Raw genomic sequence first — 20415 nt, forward strand, 5'->3', positions numbered from 1 at the left:
TACTACTAAAAATGGACTCCTAATTTAGCTAGGATTGTACTTAAAAAAAAAACTGCTGGAGAAAACAGAAAAAACAGTTGCATTCTTAAAGCAACCTCCAACACTAATGTTGCAATTAAGACGAATCGACTGAAAGCAAGGGAATCCATTCTTCGAATTACTAGTAAATTCAGTGGAACAGTAAACAAATGTTTTAAATGCACGTTTCCTGATTGTCCACGAATAATCTTGCCACATTGATCCAATGGAAGAGTGACAAATTAAGAAGGGGCGGGCATATATAGGGGAATTGGTCGAGGGCCCTCACAGAATTGTTTTGATAAGACCAGGTTGGCTCAAGCTAGTCTCTCAACTGTCAATAGGATAGCAGCAGCAATGGCCCCATCTTCATGACCAAGTTGGCTTTCGAATCCAGCGACACTCTAATCTAACTATCTCTCACTCCCTTATCTCATCATTTCTTCAATCGATCTTCCAATGACATCCACAAAATAAATTTTACTTCATTGCAACTGTGAGTACATGTCAAAGAAAGTCCCTAAAGCAAACTTCGAACTACTAGTGTTACCTACACAAAAAAGGAAATACTCTGTTACCATTCATATATTCCAAATTAATTTCATCAGAGGAATAGGATTACACATAAAATCCTTCTTTTATTACATTACATTAAGGGCTGCCATCGGCGCCCTCCTTATTTATACAATCATACTAGTAGTAAACATGCTAGCACATCACCATGGATGTATTACACTTACTGAATGACTAATAAACATAACACCCTTCCCATCGTCGACTTCATTTCGCCGATGTTTATTAAGCTTTATATTTGCTCCAGACATACTAGAAAACTGAGGTAAAAACATTGTGGATTGCATTACAATCACATGTACATTTGTTACATAGTACTTAAAACATAAAAGTAGCCTTTCAGATTAGATAGCAAAACTTCTTGTTATTCAGTGCCGCCAGCTTATACATTGTGTCCACCATATGCTTGCAAGTGCCCATCCATTTTTTACCCTGTTTGTCCAAAAACCTCTGTTTCAAAGTGTCTATCCACAAGTCTCCCCTGTAACTTGTTCATGTACCAAAAAAACCCAATGGCGTTTTGCACCCATTGGGTAAAAAATGTAAAATGGTACACGACCAAAAATACAGAATAACTGGTTAGACCTCTAAGAAACTAGGGAAGACGAACAGGACAGAGTGCCTGAGTAGCCATGTTGAAGTGTGTGACCATCAGTACACTTTTATTTACTTAATTATACCTTCAACAAGTCCCTACCCTGTAGATTCTTTTTCATGGTCAAGCACGTGAAAATGATGGATTGAGCCGAAAAGGGGAAAGCATATATGGAAACTAGGTGGTAAGTAGTGTAGGATATAGACGAAGTAGAGGATGGTTATTTTTGGTTGTATGTTTAATTGGAGTAGTAGTAGTAGTTGTTGTGGAGTTGATTTTGGGATTGAGAATCGATGAAGTTAATCATCCCCTTGAATATACCAACAGAGAAGCATAGTGGCACATCGACGGAGAATGTAAATCCTGGCTCGTTGTTCTTTAATCAAGGAAGCACACTTTCTTGAAATGTTGTTCTTCTTCTTTGATGATCCACTCCTGTATGATGACACTTGCTTTACCTGTTGATCAGCCATGATTAATTGTTGATTACTGGAAAGGACGGATAACTTTGGTTTTGATGGTGGAGAAGAATGAAAGCGATTGAGAAAAAAAGGGGAAAAAAGCTCAAGTTGAGAGCTGGACCCTGATGGGAAAAATGGTTGAAGGGAAACAAGTATTTATACCAAGATGGTGGGGTGGAGTGGGGTAAACAATGAACATGGTCAGTTGGAAAACGGGGGGATTTGCATGGAAAGAAGCAGTAGCATTGAAGAAAGAGGAGTTCACTTTTTGAGGCATAGTAAATTGGAATACAAGGGATGATTGTTAAAATTTGTACATGCTAGTTTACGTGTGTTTTGATTAGAAAAGTGGTAAAGTGGGCGTGAGAAATGGAGGATTGCTTAATCTGGACAAGGCATCTCTATGGGATTTGGGAACACAATGTCGCCTATTTCACTGTACCTTTTGCATTTCGGGTCCTGATTTTCTTACTCTGGTTGGGCCAATTTTTATTTTTGTTCCTATAGGTATTTGATATTCAAAATTCACTTTTCCGATTGATCTCCAATCTCCATTATCTTATTAAGTTAATTGGAGGTAACGTCTAATACTCACTCTGCCTTTAGCTACGTTACAATTATTGTTTTAGCCTTCAAAATCCCCAAATCAGCACTCTCCTTTAGCACACTGGCTTTATGTACCTCTTATTTCAATTTGAAGAAACCGAGCTCGGATATTATTTCTCTAATCTTCTTATAGTTGCAAATAATGACTATTCAGTATATATACAATTTATAGGATTCCAAATTGTAGGTATAGATTCAATTGAACTCATAATTTTGGACGTGGAGGAGGTTCAACACTAAGAATCTTAAATGATTGAAATCATAGAATTTAAATTCTGGATCCGTCGACAACATCAAATCTGCATAGATCCACTTGTTTATACTCATTTCAGTAGCTTATAAGTGGTGTAAAGAAGAAGATATGGTACAGCTCATCAGCAACATGACATCTTTCTGTAGTTGTTTAAGAGATTAGCTTAATGAGACTGCCAATTGTCTGCTGCATTCTAACCCTACCATTAGTAGCCTAATTTATACATCATATCTTTATCTTCCCTGCTAAAGATACTTTCAATCAATCAATTGCTTAATTCTTATCCTGTTTGCGTTTCGTGCCGGAGCTAGAATTTTAGCTACAGGTTGACAGAATTCAATAATGTTTTTTTTTTCCAAATCGTGTATTTATTTTAATGCTTCTGAAAAAAATAATTTATTTAGAATCGATAAATTCAACATCCGTAAAGTCAAAAATTCTAAATCAACCTCTAATCTCACACAAGTTTCAGAAAACAAAAGTCATGTGCCTTCTAACTTGGATTTTGGAGCCTACAAATTTCTGGGAAACCTTTAATACATTTGACAAATTAGGCCGGTCCAATAATCTCTGTTGTAAACCAAAATAAGATGGAATGAAAATCCCCATCTTTTAATGACAATTGTATTCCCAAGAAATTGGAGATATTTTCTAAGAAGAAGACGTGATGCAGCAATTAGGAAAAAGAGAAGGGTGGGGGGGTATAGATTAGTGTAGTAGATGAAGAGAGTAGTACACATTCAGTGAACCAAAAGAGTGAAGATAAGACAGATCATAGATATGGAGATGGAGGGGTGAGTATTTCCAAAGAGGCTTTTTCTAAGAACATTCCTTTATCGTAGATTGTTTCGTACACATGTATTTGCATTTTAGTGCATGCCCCCTCAAGTCAAGAGTGTAACTAAAGCTACCCACATCCCTATTGTTGTAAGTGAGCAGCTGTTGACTAATGATGCAAATCATACTTATATAATCTAGTTTGATTAGATATTAAGTTGAATAGGGTGACTGGTGCTTCTTATTTTTATTTCATACTTATAATGTTAGACTTAAAATAACCTTAAGCGAAATGACATAAATTGTCAGAAATTCATATATCCCATCTCTATTTTCTTTGGATACAAATGACATAAGTACATGTTACTGCATTTTAATATTTGAAAGTGCATCGTCTCAAATTGATAAAGTGTGATGTTGATGGTTGTACTTCTCCAATGCTAGTGGAATATTATTCAGAGTAAAAGAGTGTTTATTTTGTGTAACTCTTATAACCACTGACACTTTATTTCACTTAGTATTTTATGGTAGAATGTGACATTTAGTCGTTGTGACTTCTACAATGAGTCTACCTCATTACTCCTGTAACATTTATGACATAAAGGTCATTCATGTACCCACCTTACTACACTACATTCTTCCTATTCAATACAAGGATGAATATCTCACCTATAAATAGAGGTGATATTGCATGCACACGGAAATATGTAAAGTGTGAAAAAGATTATAGTGTGTAGTAGTGAAAGAGAGAGTTGAGACAAAGAAAATATTCTAAGTCTACAACTATATTCATTATAACAAAGAGAGTAATTATACTAATGAAAGAAAGAGTTGAGACAAAGAAAATATTATAAGTCTTTTTAACTATATTCACTATACAAAAGAGAGTTTTAGATGTTGAAGGAAGGTGTTCTTGTGGTGGAGCTTTGAACTCTTCAATTAATCCGGAGTTGCTTGAGTTGTACATCGTTAATGATTTGTTGTATCTGGAAGGGACAAGCCAAGAGTTGATAATGTTGGATCGGTGTAGATTATGTCGCAGTTGGCTTAAATCTTCTTAAAAAGAGCGAGATATCCACGCCTCAGCCAAGAAGATGATTTTATTTTTGTCATTTTTTGTTCATTTTATTTCAACCGTAATAATTATGGCATATTACACCAATCAGTGGCGGATCTACCCTTAGCTGAGGGGTTCATCCGAAGTCCTTTAGTGAAAAATTATGCTATATATACATCGTTAAAATTATATTTTATATATATATATTAGATGTTGAACCTCCTTCGATTACCTCCTTAGTAAATATATTGGCTCCGCTGCGATTGCGCCATGAGCTTACAACTGTTGAAGCAAGCACGGGCTCTGGAAGCTGGCCAAACAGGCTACAAAAGTCACTTCATTCCACGAAAGCTGTAACCATTTTCAGCTTACCAGTATTAGCTAATTTGATTTCCAGAATATTTTTAAAGACGTGAAGCTTTATGTCTTGTCATTTTGCTAGTGTAAGGGTGATATTTTAAGACTTCTTTTCTTTCTGAAAGATGAATGAGTTTGCTTACTGTTTCACCTTAAAACTAGGTACTTTGGCAAAAAATAATGGGGACGGAAGAAGCACATATTTGTGGGGACAGCGAGAAATAGAGGGCTTACAAACCCAAGAAATAGAAGAAGAAAAGAAGGTGATGCATATATATTAAACTTGTGATTAAAGAATGCTAATCTTCAACAAGTCATCCTTTTTGTATAGGAGCTTGTCCCCTGAATTAGGTAACATTTCTCCCACTTGGTTCACTCTTGTACTGTTCATGTATATGTTTTGTACACCTCCAATTCAGCAACACAATAGCTCCACTAGGCTAAACTACACTTGTTTCTGCCAACTTCCTCTGGCTCCGGCCAACAAGTAACTCGTAATCCTGCAAAATATAAGGATATACCTGTAATAAAGGACGAAACAAGACAAACCCTCTGAATATATCAAGCTACTGCTATCCGTGTGCACAATCTTTACTGGTTTAACTATCTAGTATTCGAAACTCATTGGTCCGGTTAGTCTGGTTCACCTCACCCACATAGGATCCATTTTAAAGGGACAATGACTCCTTCCAAGAGTTTCTCCTTTTCCACCGGTTCGGGCCCGAGAACATACCTATTCATTCCACCACACTCTTTGGACCTTAGTAGTGCGTGCACAAACTATTACATTGATTGGAGAACTATTAACACGAGATGGAATTAGTACAAGTTAAAAAGTGTGCTTAACATCCATCTCTGTTGCAGGTATAAGTTGTGAGAGAGGATCTTCCAGAAGTAATGTTGTACTACTTGACAACCGCTCTCCTCACACCAGATTCATGAGAAACGGAGACTGCTAACTAATGTCACCAAGAAATGGTTCCATAATTCTCTACCGCAATAAAGACAACAACATAATCAACCACGCCATGAATGGAAGAAAACAACTGCTGACAGCCAGTGAGAGCTAACCTGTACAATAGCTTGTGCACAAAGCTTTCCTGATAAGACAGCACCTTCCATTGAAGCCAAGTATTTCTGTTTCGTGTAGTCACCAGCTAAATAAAACCCCTCTACAGGGGATCTTTGCAAGGGCCGACAGGGTTCACAACCTGGCACAGTTTTATATACAGACCTGAGAGAGAGAAAAAACAGATCAATTGGGATTCAGTATAATATTCGATCTGGACTGTAATTCTAGCAGATTACACAATCATTTGCAGGACTCTCAAATATTGCCTAAATATACTCATACAAAGAGTGAGAAACCATATCATGATGAGCAACGAGAAAATAAAAGCAAAAAGATATCTGACCTTGGAGTTTTGACAACATGATACTTCAATATTTTTGCTTTGCTCTGATCCGCCGAAATTTCATCAGGAAATAGCTTTGCTAGTTCCTTCATTGTAGCATCAATAATTTCAGAGTCACTGCGAGATACCCACTCTTCTGCAGGCGCAAAGACCAATTCCAACATGGACTTGTTGGGGTCGTAATATTCCTGTAGAGAAGCCAGTTGTATCAGAGGGCCCTAAAGCACACTAAGTTGTTAAGCACTCTTGACTATGCCCAGCAAAGGAAATAACTTTACGATGGACAATTAATTAAATGTTCTATCATGAACCTAGTTAACTTCTCCAACTTTTTGGTAACCACTGCTTTATGTTTGGTACAACATATACCAAATAAAATTGAGAAGTAGGTTTATAGCCTCTCTCTACAAACTGCATTACACCAATTTAAGTCCCTTGCCCACCCACTTTGGTGCAAGTATGAGGGGGTCAACCCCACTTATCCTTCGTAAGCTGCCCCCTGCAGTGGCCACTCACAGGAGCCAAAGTCCTGACTACCCCCTACATAAAAAACCAATATCATGTGCATCCTATCCTAAATGAAGATTACAACAGCTGCAACTCATAAAAAAATCTAACAGGAAAGATCTTGCGGCAACTCATACACTTACACAATAAGCATTATGCAATTTATCAGCAACTGTACAGATTATAGTTTGAGAACGATATGAATAGATACAGATGAGTGAATACCTTACATGTGACGGACATGTCAGCATACACACTGAGCAGTGGGCTTCTGCATGAATTTGAAAGCAATATTAACAAAAGGAACCAAATAGAAGTATAAGCAACAACACAAAGCAACATATAGCTGACAAAACGTGGATAGCATGATGCTTCAGCCCATTTTCATGCCATGAGAAGTGGTTTCCATGACATGTAATGTCTAACCTCGAATGAATATGCTGGCTAATGCTTAGAGATGGGTTTCTCTGTGTGGGTGGGGGGGAACAAAATTTTGTATCTACAAATAAAACTGGAAGTGGGGAGGGAACAAACTAATTTGAAAAATGAAGTTATCAAGACACAGAAACTGCTTTGGAAGAATAAATTGACCTGCTGAAGAGCAAATTATCAGATGTGTTCTTCAGTTTTCTGTCAAACCTGCAGTATAATTTATACAATTGTTATTGGCTTGATATCAATAATGATAGTGGTGTTTCAGTATATTAAGGATACAAATATATCCGCAATTGAAAATTAATTGATTGTCTTTCCAGCGGAAAATTCAGCCACTAATAGCCAATACAAAGGTAGCACAGAAATTGCACTTAATTCCTATCGAACTTTTGGAGAGGCCAACATCAATAAGCTCCTAATTCAAGCGAAATTAACACAAAAACTAAGGAATATGCATGCCAACCTTTATAACATAGACTGAATATTTAAGTATAGACATTTACATACACATACATAGATCTACTAGATGAAGAAAAAACACTAACAAGTAAATATTTCACCACTAACCATATATGGACATTTATCACAGGTACTCCAACTAACTTCTCCAACTTTTGGAAATATGGAATCTCTTTCCAGTCTTCAGGCAAAAGAAGCTTGAAAATATCCACTGGTTGGATCATCAAAGACGGCAAAAATTATGAACTCATTTAAAGAACGTGAAAACTGGAAGAAACGACTAGTATACTGGATATTATACCTGGAGTCGCAAACACAAAAGCATCTCCCTCAATTGTACTACCATCGTTCAGTATAAAACACTTGACACTTCCATCCTCATTCAGCTCAATCTTTTTTATTCGTGAGTTCAGTCTGACTTGTCCACCTTTTGACTCGATATGTTCAACAATCGGCATGCAAAGTCTCTCAGGAGGATTACCATCTAAAAAGGCCATTTTTGAACCATGTTTCTCCTGTTGATAAATAATTCAACATCAGGAAAGATAAACTGAGTGGCAAAGTTCACCATTATTTCTTCTTCTTTCTCTTTCTTTAATTTTCCGGAGTGATGAGTAGTTCACCATCATTTTCTTCGTTCTGTTTTTCTTTCCTTTTTCTGGGGTGATATGTAGTTCAGCTTCATTTCTTTAAGTCATAATAAATGCATACTAGATGACAACTGAGCTGTTTGAAAGTGAATCAGTAAAGTAGTCCTTCATTAAAGAGATTTGGGGTATTTATAACAGTAGGGACCCATTGCATAACATGGAAAAGGAAAATGGTTGTTCCAGAAGATACTCCAGACAAGTACGGTTAATATAATTATCCAACTTGTCATTGACTAGTTCAGCTCCTGCTAGTAGAAGCTCCTACCAGTAGGTTGATCAATTAGAAACTTTTATATCTTTCAAAGCAATTCCTTGTCGAAAAAAGTTTCCTCGTCAAAACTTTTATATCTATCAAACAATATGTCCTCAACCGTATTATATTCTGTTACAGCTTTATAGTATTACTCAGAGCACAAGGACCTTTTAGGAAGTTTAGAAAAGGTGAAAGAAATTGTCCGATTGTAACATCATAAGTTTCATCTTCAAATCTGCAACTACACAAGTTTCCTGCAGCAATGTAGTGTCGGAACCAAACAAAATGCACACTTAGGATAATTCAGTCACCTGTGTGCTCCTTTGTCACAGATTTCATGCTAAATGCGAGGCCTAGTAGGGATAAATTACTTCTCTCTCTTTTCGTTTTGAACGTGGGATCAAGATCCTAACCTGAAGAAATCTGTTCAACGCGATCAAGATGCACTGCATCGAAAGCTCATCAGGATTTATGAAGTTAAGTGCCTTTGACATGGCGATGAACACCTCATCCGTCACCCTATCCGGCACACCCTGCAGAGTAAATTACTGCTGCTGAGATTTGCTATTGTTAGCATAAGAAAGACAGGCGGATAATCTAACTCCTAAAATGAATAATTTGTGTGAACTACATATAGTCAGGGTCATGTCTTAAAAATTCAGACAACAAGATTACGCACTTGTTTTCTCATCCAGTCCTTAACACTTATCCCGTCTTGAGCTTCAACATAAGATTGCCCACCAAGCATTGCTGGCAAGAGTCCAATTGCAAATTTGACTTTTTCTGGCCATGTAAGCATTTCATTGTTCTTTAGGATTGCCAAAATTCCTGCAAATCACATCAAAGTAGTAAGGCGTAGTTAAGGAAATGTCTTATGCTTGTATTACGTAGAATATGTACACAGAATCAAAAACTTTATCTGCACAGAGAAAGACAGTTGAAGAAGTAACACCTTTATACTCTGTTAAGGTAAGCGAAGTTCCAGAGGTGTTAATGGACTAATCAATTTCATTACTTAATAGCGAATACATAAGGGAGAAATTTACTTATGATTAGCTCACCATTTAAAGGAGCAGGTAAAGCTTCGGGGAAATCAAAGCGGCTGAATTCTCCTGGCTTGTTTGGCATTGCAAATATCATCGAATGTTCCTTCCATTGCAATCGATCATTTATCCCTAATTCTCCAAATAGGTTCTGCATATTTGGGTAAGCCCCAACTTAAAAGAGATCAAGTACCAAATTGTATGAGTCACTATAGGAATAACAAGATGAGAAAGGAGAACCAATCACAATACAGATTTACTCACAATAACTGGCTATTTGGAAAAGACAAAAGACTAACAAGGATAACTATCTGTTTAATGGACAAAGAAAATCTCAAAAGATATTGTAATGACAGTATTAGAAGATTGACGTAAACATATAAACAATTTAAGGAGTTAAACTTACAGAATATGTGCAAACCAGTCTCATACCAATCTCCATCATCATCTTTCCATGCAGCTACCTACAGGGAAATGTAAATTATCAACAGCAGAACACATAAAGACTAATGCTAAATCAATCTCTTGAGCAACTGAAGTTGACAGAGTATGAAAATTTGTTTTTTCTTTTATGAAACAAAGAGTCCCCCCCCCCCCCCCCCCCCCCCCCCAAGCCTCCAGAAGGACTACTAATAAGGAAAGACACAAAAGGAAAGGATTTTAAAAGACAGAAAGATTTTAATCTGCATACCTTTCCACCTAGAACATCCCTTGCCTCCAGCAGTATTGGTTTGTGACCAGCATCTGCCAAATATTTTGCTGTAGACAAACCACCCAAACCTGATATTCCAAAGAGTTGAATTATAATAGAATCATAATTCTCTGAAAAGGCTAACAGTATCCCGCCTAGAATTTTATTATATTCTCTGTAGTATAATAGAACGAATCACGCAAATAACGTCTCCTGTTTAGGCAGTCACAGATAATTCTCGACTAGTTGATTACAGTACAAGTTGAATATGATTGATTTAGTATTTTGCAAGCCTAGTCAATGAACAAGCTCACAGAGGTTGACAGGTCATGGGCCCAGCATAATAAAGATAAAATATGAAGATCTATCCAGTATCTCCTTCTCTATCTCACATATTGCATGAACTAGAAGAGTGCAACCCCTTATGTGTAACTTAATTTGAATTTTAATTGGTGTTGAAATTTTGAAACTCCAAACACTGCAATTTATAGGTATAGTGGGATCAATCTTGCACTGGAAATTGATTCATACACCTCCAATACTTCAGAGTCATCATTTGGATATGTCACTCAATCAACAGCATGTTCACCGACTTATCATGTTTCAAATGGTAAGAGAGATAGACATTATAAGGGCAGAAATAAAGAGAGTGATGGCAGAATAGTCAAAATAAACTAATTATGTAACTGCTTCTAATTCAATCAGCAGGGACTTTCTATTTAGTTGCAAAATGACAAAGCAATAACCTCAAATTTGTAGTCTAAAACAGTAAATCAGAAAGGCATGTACAGGTACTGATAAATATTCTAATGATAATGCAACAATAAGATACTTCCTTTGAAATAAAGCAAAACGAATGCTACAAATACAGATGACTGGAATATCACCTGCACCAGCAATAACAATCTCCAGTGGTTTGGTTGGGCGCGGAGAAGATCGGAATGATGATGATAAGAATGCAGCCTCCAAATAGTTAACTGTATTGTCTAGCTCTGGCCTTGGATAATCAATGCAAACAACCTGAATGACAAGATATTTCCTTTATTTTAGAGAATATATATATGCCTCGAGATCATAATCCGAGACATCCTTCTGTAAAATTCAAACCAAACCTTTAAAGGCCGGAAATCCTTAGCCAATCTTCTCGTTATGGAATGGGGATTACGAATCTTTAACCTATGACTCATTGAGTCACTACCACCAAAACATAACGAATTCCTTTGCGAGCAACCATCTTGACTATCAGTTCCCAAAGAAGACCTCGAGCTCCAAAGATAAGCTGAATTACCTTGGACTCTCAAGTTGACAGCAGAAACAAGTCCAATTTGGGGCATTTTACTGAAAAATAGCAGTCAAACCTGCCATGAGGATATTTCATTGTAAGAAAGATTATCGATTGGCGAACGTAAATACCACTCCCTCAGTTTCAATTTTTTTGTCTTAGTTTAAGTGGACATGGAGTTTAAGAAAGTAAAGAAACTTTTGATGTTACAAAAACAATGCCTCTTTCCTAATTTGGCAACTCTCTAATTCCAACTTCCCACATGACAGTTTTGCCAAAATTAGGAAAGAGGCATTGTTTTTGGGACAGACCAAATAGTAAAGTAAGACAAACAAATTGAACCGAAGGCAGGAAGTGAAATTCCTTTTCTTTGTCAAGATTGTAGTTCAGAAGAACTAATCAAACAAATTTATAGTATGCAAAACATAAAAAAGATTCTAGCTTTACAGTCAAAAGACTCAATTCTTACACTATGCACAAAATCAAGTATAAAAAATAAACAAGATCCACGAACCCCAGAAAACGAGTGGCACACATCAAAGAAAGGGGGAAAAAAAAAAAGAAAAAGAGATAAGCTTTTCACATGTAAAGCATTCTCAGCTGATGTAATCAAAAAAATAAAAATATTTTCTTACCTCGGAATGAAACCGCCTAAGAAGATATAGCAGCAAGTGGTTATGCACAATTAAGCATTGGAAAAAAAAAGGCAAATAAATTTGTTGTGTTGAAGTTGAAGAGTTAAAAATGGAAACTTGAAATTTGTGGTGGTTTGGCAGTTAGCTACAAAAAATACCCAAACAGAGAATTAGGAAGGCTTAATTAAATGTTGTTTAATACTACATCGCCTCAAATTACCTGTATCAAATTTTCTATTTTCATTTTTCATTTTACTTGTCTTTTTTTATTAATCAATTTTTCTAATTTAATTTATCATTTTACTTATCTTTTTTAATTAATACAAAAAAAAAATCAGGTTTTATTCTTTGTATTAATTAATTTTTCTTCAAATTAAAATATAAATATCATTTAATAGATATATTATAATAAATTAATCATATTATTAATTATTTTTCTTAATTAATGTATCATATCAATTTATGATTATTTTTCTTAATTAATTAATGTATGATGTCAATTTATGAGGAGTAATTTGGGAGAAAGGGAGTAAGTATTATATTTGTTGGATCTTTCTGGTATTTGGGTGGAAATGCCTGTTTTTGGTGGTTTGGCCACTTCCGTAGATGGGATAATATTATTAGGTATAAGCTGGAAATATGTAGTCTTCTTAATTCAATCTGCTGTAACTGGAACGACTGTTTGGCTACGCTCCAAAATTTGACACGTCCCTCCCACCATAACCACACCCACACTTGGGAGATCAAAAGTTTCTCTTCTTTTTATGTCTTAAGTTTGTACCTAACATTTAACCGTCTTGTAAATTCTCAGGAGGAAATGAGATACCACACGCATTAATTTTATCCCTTATACTAGTATGTTGTCACGAACGAATTACACCAAATTCTTTTTAACTAAATAAATGTACAGCTAATATTTTTATTTTTTATCTCGGGTGAAAAAAGAATAATTAAATGATTATTTTAGACAGAAAACAAAAAATGAAAATTAACATAAATAATCATTTCTCTATTAAAAAAATAATTGTCATATATGTATTGGTTATATGATATGGATATTCTTGATCGAACAATCAAATGTGTAAGTAACTTAGGTTTGTCAAATTGGATTGGCTTTGAATTCTTGGCTTGAAAACTAAAGGGTGAATTACTGAGAAGGATAATGACCTGTTTAGTATCCATCTCTTTAATGCCATATAATACCGCCACATATTCTACAAAGGAAAGTCTTATTTGAACACACAAGCTCACTGAACTCATAAAAAGTTAATTAACTTTCGATAAATAAATGTAGTCCAAAACTAAACTGGACACATACTGCACAAGCCTCATAGGAAATACACGATCTTCTGTAGCTGTAAAACCCACTATTTTGTGACAGAGACATTTCTACAAGGATGACATTTAGGCACTTCTCTTCTTTCCAAGTCTGATGGAGTTCACATAATCAACTGGGCTGTGCTCCGAAATACCAGGAAGGAATAGTCCTAGCGCGCGAAGCAGGACTGATTCCCAACACTCCTCATACTCGGATCCGTACATGTGACCCATTGCAAGGCTTCTGATTAGCTCCCACCAAGCATTCAGATACAGCGGTATCAGAAAACGCAGCCCAAAATAGTTTCTGTTTGGCTCCTCATCGACATTCTATAGACAACCATGAAAACATATTACAACAAAAAACATTTCCATTTCATATTAGAAAACTTTGCAACGAGGAAGCAGACGAAGAATTGAGAATGAACACTAAGAAATTAATGAATTTGACAAATGTTTCTTCATCTAAGAAGCTCGAATTGATATTAGAGGAAAATGTACTGCAACCCTATTGACATTTCCAAAAGAACACCAGACATAGTACAAGTAACACATGGAAAAGATAAATGTAAGAAAGAACAGGGCATTGAAGCTTTTACCTGTTCAATGTATAAGCTGTTGTAGTACTGGCAAATCCCAAAGTGTTTAAACAGGAATGTTTTATTATCATAAGGTAATCTTGGCACAAGATCATTGGAATAAACAACCCTGAAGTACTTTGGGACTGGATGTTCCAAATGGGCTTCCATGAATCTCCCTAACTGCCTGTTCCCGACCCTTGGCTGACCATATGTGTATATTCCCAACAATCGTTCCATGACATTCATCTCCTCATGCAGCACTAGGACTGTCGGGAATAATATAGCTAATGCTCCGCCCAAGCTATGGCCTGTAACAACAAATTTTGCATTACTGTGCTCTTTGAGTAACCTTTTGAGTTTACTTCTAACAACATAGTATGCAGTCCTCTCTGGTATATCTAGTTTGAATTTCTTTGAGCCTGTATCAGTAAGCCGCTCCGAGTCAGAGGACTGGTCTGACACACTCTGTCCATCAGAATCATTGAATGTAGTAGAAGATTCAGAACTTTCTGAAGGAGCAATAGTTGCATCATTTTCTAATTTGGTGAACTTCAGATTATTCATGAACAGTTGTTCGTGAAATGTGGAGGCTTTCGCTCTGCTCCCTAAACCTAAGGCTTCCAAGAATCCCATGTGCACTTTCCCAAGTTTTGGAATCTCGTACCAAGAGTAGTCAAAATCAGTGATCCAGTCATCAGCATCAAAAGGCTCTGTGCCCCTGAAGCTGATGACTATCAAGTTTGCATCTTTTGGCTTATCGCACAATATAAAAACCTGGGTGGACATCTCTTTCTGGAAATCTGTCTCAGCAAGTGCAGGGGAAGAAAAAGCAAATAGGAACATTCAATCAGAAAATGTCGCAAGAATTGACAAAGAAGAAAGTGAAGTAAATGAGTCAAAGTTTGCTTCAATATAAAAAAGGAACCAGTAACAGTGATAAACAAATCAAAGGATGAAAGGTGAGTTCACAATGCAATTTTGTTTTCCCCTTCAAGGCTGGCAAGTGGCGACTTCCAGTCTTAATAGATTAACTCTCCCCCGAGAGATGGTGTGCATAAATGGTAATTTTATATTACTCAAATGTAAGGTAAAGGCAAAATTCTCACCATTCCAGCAATTGTAGAAATCCACAAAATGCATCTGTAATGGAAAGCAGATTAAAGTATAAGTTTTCATGAACTTATTATCTTCCATTAGTTGTAGAAGAGAAATAAAAAAAAAGGTGAATCATAACATAACCTTCCAGTGAATATTTACGACATTCTGAACGACTTTTGCATTCTCATAGGCCAACTTTGAAGCCATCATACAGAGGTCCATAAGGGCTCTGTGTCCTATTCCAAGTTGAACATTTTTCTGCCAGAAATCAGGCTCCCCAATTTCCTTGTTTAACGTCTCACTCTTGTATAAGTTTATCCGCCCATCCAAATGCCCAATAGCACTTATAAATGTTTCAGACCCCCTCTGTGGCATCACCACCTTTCCTGTTTTCACGAAATATTTTGTTCATGAATATATACTTACATAGACAAAGCTTGGCAGTGGAAGCACCAAACAGTATTTTTGAGCCAGCAATCATTATGCATTAGGCATATAACTCAAAATGAAGCAACATCTACATATTTGATGTAAAATACGACAATTCTGTGGTACTCACCATGCTCATACGAAAATTCTGATCAAGATTAACAAACTCAGAAAAGTCATGAGACGTCACGTCACTTTTAGGAACTGTTTTCACATATTCCGTTGGTTTTAAATCATGATACTTGATAGCCAAAGTGTCAAGTAAGCGCGTATGCGTAGCAGCAGAGGAAATGAAAGCATTGAAATATCGTCAGATTGTTATGGGGAACTATACTTTCGTTCCTCAATTTCAGAAGTCATATTCAAATCAACATAACGCTTCTTCCAACTGGCAAGAGTGACACTTTATAAGAATGAAATTCCAAAAAAGCTACTTTTTCAAATCACCAGACAAAATCAGCACCTTATGGAACATGTGATCCTGAATAACGCATATACGCAAAACAATTTCAACTAGCATACGTACATATTCTATATCAGTTTAAATTCTATAATATAATATTACATGAATGCGTGTACATCATAAGCTTTAGTAAAAAGGGAGTAAGGACAGAAACGGTTCGTATTACCATGCAAGATATTGTAGAAAAGGCCAAAAAAGTTGCCATTGAGAGAGAGAAGGTTGAGGATGAACTCTAAGATATATCCAAACCACTCCATGGGTTTGCCGAAAATGGCGATTAATTTCCTCACTATAACGGACACAAATATAATCCATCTATGATCAGGCACCGCTCCACCACCACCTCTGCCACTGTCATCGGCACGTTGCAAGTGTTCCACCACACCACCGTCGGAATACTGAAGAAATTTATCAGCGCTTTCTTTGTTACCCAATACAACGAAGCGTAGGAGGTCAACAATTCCACCAGTTTGATGACTCACAATCAAAAAACGAGAATTCCCAGTATTGGGAATGCTGACCGCCCCATTCACCTCCATTTTTGCTCTACTTTGAAGAAACTTAAGTGGAATTTTATTCTAGCTTATACTATTAATATATATAGCACAGAGATTGATTAACATAATAAATGCATCTGGGGATTTGTAAAGCTGAATTAATGGTTGCTTTGGTTAAGATAATGACATGGGTAGAGGAGCATGGGAAGGAAATGGGTATGTCAGAGATTGTGGTTTGGGTCATTTGCGTCATTGTCAACCGTCACATATTCCAAGCAAGCTGATGGTGGTGTATTGTACACCGGCCCGGGACTGCTGTGGGCCATCAATTTTTTATCCAAAATAGAATGAATCTTTCGACGTTTGGGCTTTTTAACTTCTTTTGGGCTAACATCACCAAACTTAGCCACATCTATTTTCCCATTCTAATCTCTAGTACTTACCAAGTTTACATGGATTCAATTTTGAAGTGATCCCACTCATTTTTAGTAACTTGTCTCATTTGCTTCAGTTCAATAGGAAGTGTGATTAGAACTTTTTTTCATTCAATAAAAGTATTTGCTTTAGGTAAAAATAACTTTTTACTTATTTTTTATATTTTTATAAAATTAAATACTAAATAAAAATTAGGCAAAATTCTTTTCCAATTAAAATAGACTTGACCCAAAAAAGCGGCAAAAACTCACGTTCAAAACAAACTAGGCAAAAAGGGGAAAAAAAATTCTTTCCATATTTTAAGGAAAAGAATTCTTAAGTTTTCTTTCATATCTTAAAGGCTTCATTCGTTTAGATGAAAATTAGTGGGATACTTTTCATCAAGCTTTTTTATATATATATGTTTTAACAGTTAGATCCCAGATTTGTGATTTAACATTTTCTATTCTAAATAATTAGTGATTTAAAATAGCTTGTATTGAAATATTTCATATTTAAAATGTTATGTCGGGCATCCTAATATTAAGTACACTAATATTACTTGCAAAATTTCCTGCCCAATTAAATTTCTTCCATTTTTATTTTTTCTACTTATATAAATTTTATCAAATCAATCAATTGTCCAATTGAAATCACACATCACTTTCTGCATCACACAATTCTTCTATAGATAATTTAACTTTTTCTCATCATATGAGTTGTTTTTTTGGAGATTACTAACTCTATATATCAACCAAGAATTGAACTGTGTGTTTTCTAGCCTTTATTATTTGTAATTGTTACATTCTTGCTCCAATGGACTATAATTAATCAGTCAGTCTATTGCTTTGATTTGAGGATATGCATTTAGAAACTGACGAATTTCATAACTGTCCATATAACTTTTAAGGTAAGAGTTTTGATTTTTAGAGGTCATAACAAGTTCTAAATTTTAGATAATGTTAATATTTTACGTTGTTTATTGTGGTTCAGAAGTTGAGGATATGTATCTAACCAACAAACGAATTTCACAATTGTCCATCATTGTATACTTTTAAGCAGATAAGAGTTTTGATTTGTAATGAGTTCTAAAATTTTAGGTAATATTAACACTTTACGTTATTTATTGTGGTTTTGAGAACCCGTAATCTAAGACGAGGATCATGCCTTAGTTTTCGAGTATTAGGTTTCGTGATCTAAGCTCAATTGAATTTCTATTCTTGCCTCAAATATGATATATTTTGTCACACTAATTTTTGAGAAGGTTTTAATTTGATGATAATTATTGCTATAAATAAATATATATGATCAAATGTACCCTTATATATTTTTGTTTCCCATCTTACATTTAGATGATAAATAAAGGATAGTGTAACTATTTTGTCATGCACTACTAGATTTAAGAAATATTTTGATATAATCATTAAATACACATGTGAGGCGCGTGTGATAGGACTAGTGTATATATATATATATGTGTGCAAAAAGGACACAAATAATACTTCGACTGAAACTATTTATATGAAAATGATCATTGAATTTTAATTTCATTTTCTAGTCATTTGTTGGCAGTTTTATACAATGCTGATACAAATTTGATATATATATATATATATATATATATATAAAAGTATATACACACATATATATATGTATGTACATATATATATATATGTATGTATGTATATATATATATATTAAAAGTGTAAAGTCACTTAGAAAAGTGATTTGAACTTTTTGTCCTTCACTAAAAATCTTCACAATAGATAAAATTGTCATTTTACTTATATTTTATTTAAGAATATTTTCTTATTCTTATTAAATAAAGGGAAGTAAAGGTCAATTAGAAAAATAAAAACATAAAACGTGAAAAAAAAAGTCTAAAAGGGTAAAAAAACAAAAACGTGGGGGAAAAAGCCTAAACCGTCATCACTACCTAAATCATATGATATTTTTTATTCTTATATTATATTAAATAAAGAAAAGTAAAGGTTAATTAGAAAAATAAAAACATAAAAATGTGGGGAAAAAAATAAGCAAAAACGTCTGGAAAAGAAAAAACCACTCGCAAATCCTAATAAACTTGAAAGTGGACCCCCAAAAAAAAGGAATTACTAAGCAGGTATGAAAAAAAAAAAAAAAACTTAAGGAAAAAGTCTAATTTATAAGAAAAAATTAAATATCTATTTTTAATATTAGGAAAAGAATCACTAGATAGATATGGGAAAAACTTACGGAAAAAAGTCTAATTTATACGAAAAAATAAATATCTATTTTTAATAGTAGAATATAATTAATTTTTCTTTTAAGTGCAGAATCTTTTTAAATATTAAATTCATACTGACTTATTACTTTATCATATATAGAATTACCTTCTTTAGCTACAAATTATATTCTCTTTTTCAATAGAAATTCAATTCTAATTACATACGTTTATGATGTCAAATATTATATATAATATCTTACTCTTCATCCCACATCCTTGGCTGATTTAATTGTCGAACTCTAACTGTCACAACTAAGTCGTTGAAAAGAGTTTGATTTGTGAAAGAATTTAGAGTTTGATTTGTGAAAGATTAAATTCTTTTTGATTAATGAATCATATTTTTGTGATTTGTAATTTTTATGTGCAATTTAGTTCTAATATTGTTGCATGTCCATAGTATGTTTGTTTTCAATTTTTTTTATTTTTTTAATGCAAGTGCACTAGATAAGAAGGTGTGGAGGTCATGAATTGGGGTAGAAAGTTAGTAGGTAGTTTTACTTTGACTTGTTTTTTGATAAGTTTAGGTTTAGTGGGGTCTGGCGGGAGTTTGAGAGCATTGTATTTGTCGTAATTTTAGTTTTATACATGTATTTTCTTACTTTTGATATCTATTACCCTTTATTGTATATCGTGTTTCAGTTACCACATTATTTCCCGCATTATTTCTCTGAATGTTATCCATTATTTTTCTTACTAATTGACATGTAATCTTCATTATCATATTTTCTTTTCGTAATATTTTTTTAATACGGGGTACTAATATTTAAATCTTCATTGCAGTGAAGCAGAGCAAATAATTGCTTTATTGTTAGGAATTTTCATAAAGCCTCTATCACATTGCTGCCTATATTTTTCAAGCACATTAATAGTTTCTTCAGTTTCATTCACTAACTTAAAAACATATGTAAGTATCTCTTTACTTCTAATCAATATCTAGTAATGCTATCCCGATCTAAATTATGAATATCTATTGAGACAGGTCTCTTTATCCTGAGGTAATAAAGTGTGTATTCTATCCTTCAAAGACTTCATATATAATATTATATTGAAATTATCTTGAGATTGAAGGCATAACTATTGAATCCTAATTTTGTAAATTAGCTGAGGGTCTATCCGAAACAATCTCTCTATCCAACAAAGATAGTTATAAGGTATACATACATCAATAATTTCGTTTATGAAGAGATATATTATAACATTAATTGCGTTTATTTTTATCGTTTAAATGAATCTTGCATTTGTTTTGATGTCAATTGCCATATAAGTTCATATAATTTATTTTT

At 34.5% G+C, this 20415-nt stretch overlaps 2 protein-coding genes across 7 annotated transcripts; both read right to left on the reverse strand.

The window, feature by feature from the left end:
* Nucleotides 1–4943: 4943 nt before the first annotated feature.
* Nucleotides 4944–12298, reverse strand: LOC107861625 (15-cis-phytoene desaturase, chloroplastic/chromoplastic). 6 transcript variants are annotated; one of them, XM_016706917.2, is made up of 15 exons: nt 12068–12298; nt 11263–11508; nt 11038–11170; nt 10151–10239; nt 9866–9923; nt 9478–9633; nt 9096–9244; nt 8830–8949; nt 7815–8028; nt 7622–7724; nt 7211–7258; nt 6845–6890; nt 6113–6300; nt 5769–5931; nt 4944–5197 (listed from the first exon to the last, which is right to left on the reverse strand). In XM_016706917.2, the coding sequence occupies exons 2-15, from the start codon at nt 11482–11484 to the stop codon at nt 5138–5140; spliced, it is 1749 nt and encodes a 582-aa protein (XP_016562403.2). In that variant the 5' UTR covers nt 11485–11508; nt 12068–12298; the 3' UTR covers nt 4944–5137.
* A 979-nt stretch (nt 12299–13277) lies between these two features.
* Nucleotides 13278–16724, reverse strand: LOC107861626 (triacylglycerol lipase OBL1). Its single transcript, XM_016706920.2, has 5 exons — nt 16122–16724; nt 15205–15449; nt 15072–15105; nt 13984–14765; nt 13278–13714 (listed from the first exon to the last, which is right to left on the reverse strand). The coding sequence occupies exons 1-5, from the start codon at nt 16492–16494 to the stop codon at nt 13472–13474; spliced, it is 1677 nt and encodes a 558-aa protein (XP_016562406.1). The 5' UTR covers nt 16495–16724; the 3' UTR covers nt 13278–13471.
* Between the last annotated feature and the right edge of the window lie 3691 nt (nt 16725–20415).

The sequence above is a fragment of the Capsicum annuum genome, chromosome 3, assembly GCF_002878395.1.
Source record: "Capsicum annuum cultivar UCD-10X-F1 chromosome 3, UCD10Xv1.1, whole genome shotgun sequence".
Taxonomy (NCBI): Eukaryota; Viridiplantae; Streptophyta; class Magnoliopsida; order Solanales; family Solanaceae; genus Capsicum; species Capsicum annuum.

Bases quoted from the DNA above. Each gene is read 5' to 3' on its own strand.
- LOC107861626 (XM_016706920.2), bottom strand. From the start codon at position 16,494: ATGGAGGTGAATGGGGCGGTCAGCATTCCCAATACTGGGAATTCTCGT. The intron at 15,106-15,204 runs GTTATGTTATGA...TTTCCATTACAG, and splicing joins TCGTAAATATTCACTGGAAG to ATGCATTTTGTGGATTTCTA. The intron at 13,715-13,983 runs GTAAAAGCTTCA...GGTTGTCTATAG, and splicing joins ACAGCTTATACATTGAACAG to AATGTCGATGAGGAGCCAAA.
- LOC107861625 (XM_047407903.1), bottom strand. From the start codon at position 11,969: ATGTGTGCCACTCGTTTTCTGGG. The intron at 8,950-9,095 runs GTGCGTAATCTT...TTTACTCTGCAG, and splicing joins AGGACTGGATGAGAAAACAA to GGTGTGCCGGATAGGGTGAC. The intron at 5,932-6,112 runs GTCAGATATCTT...TCTCTCTCTCAG, and splicing joins CATGTTGTCAAAACTCCAAG to GTCTGTATATAAAACTGTGC.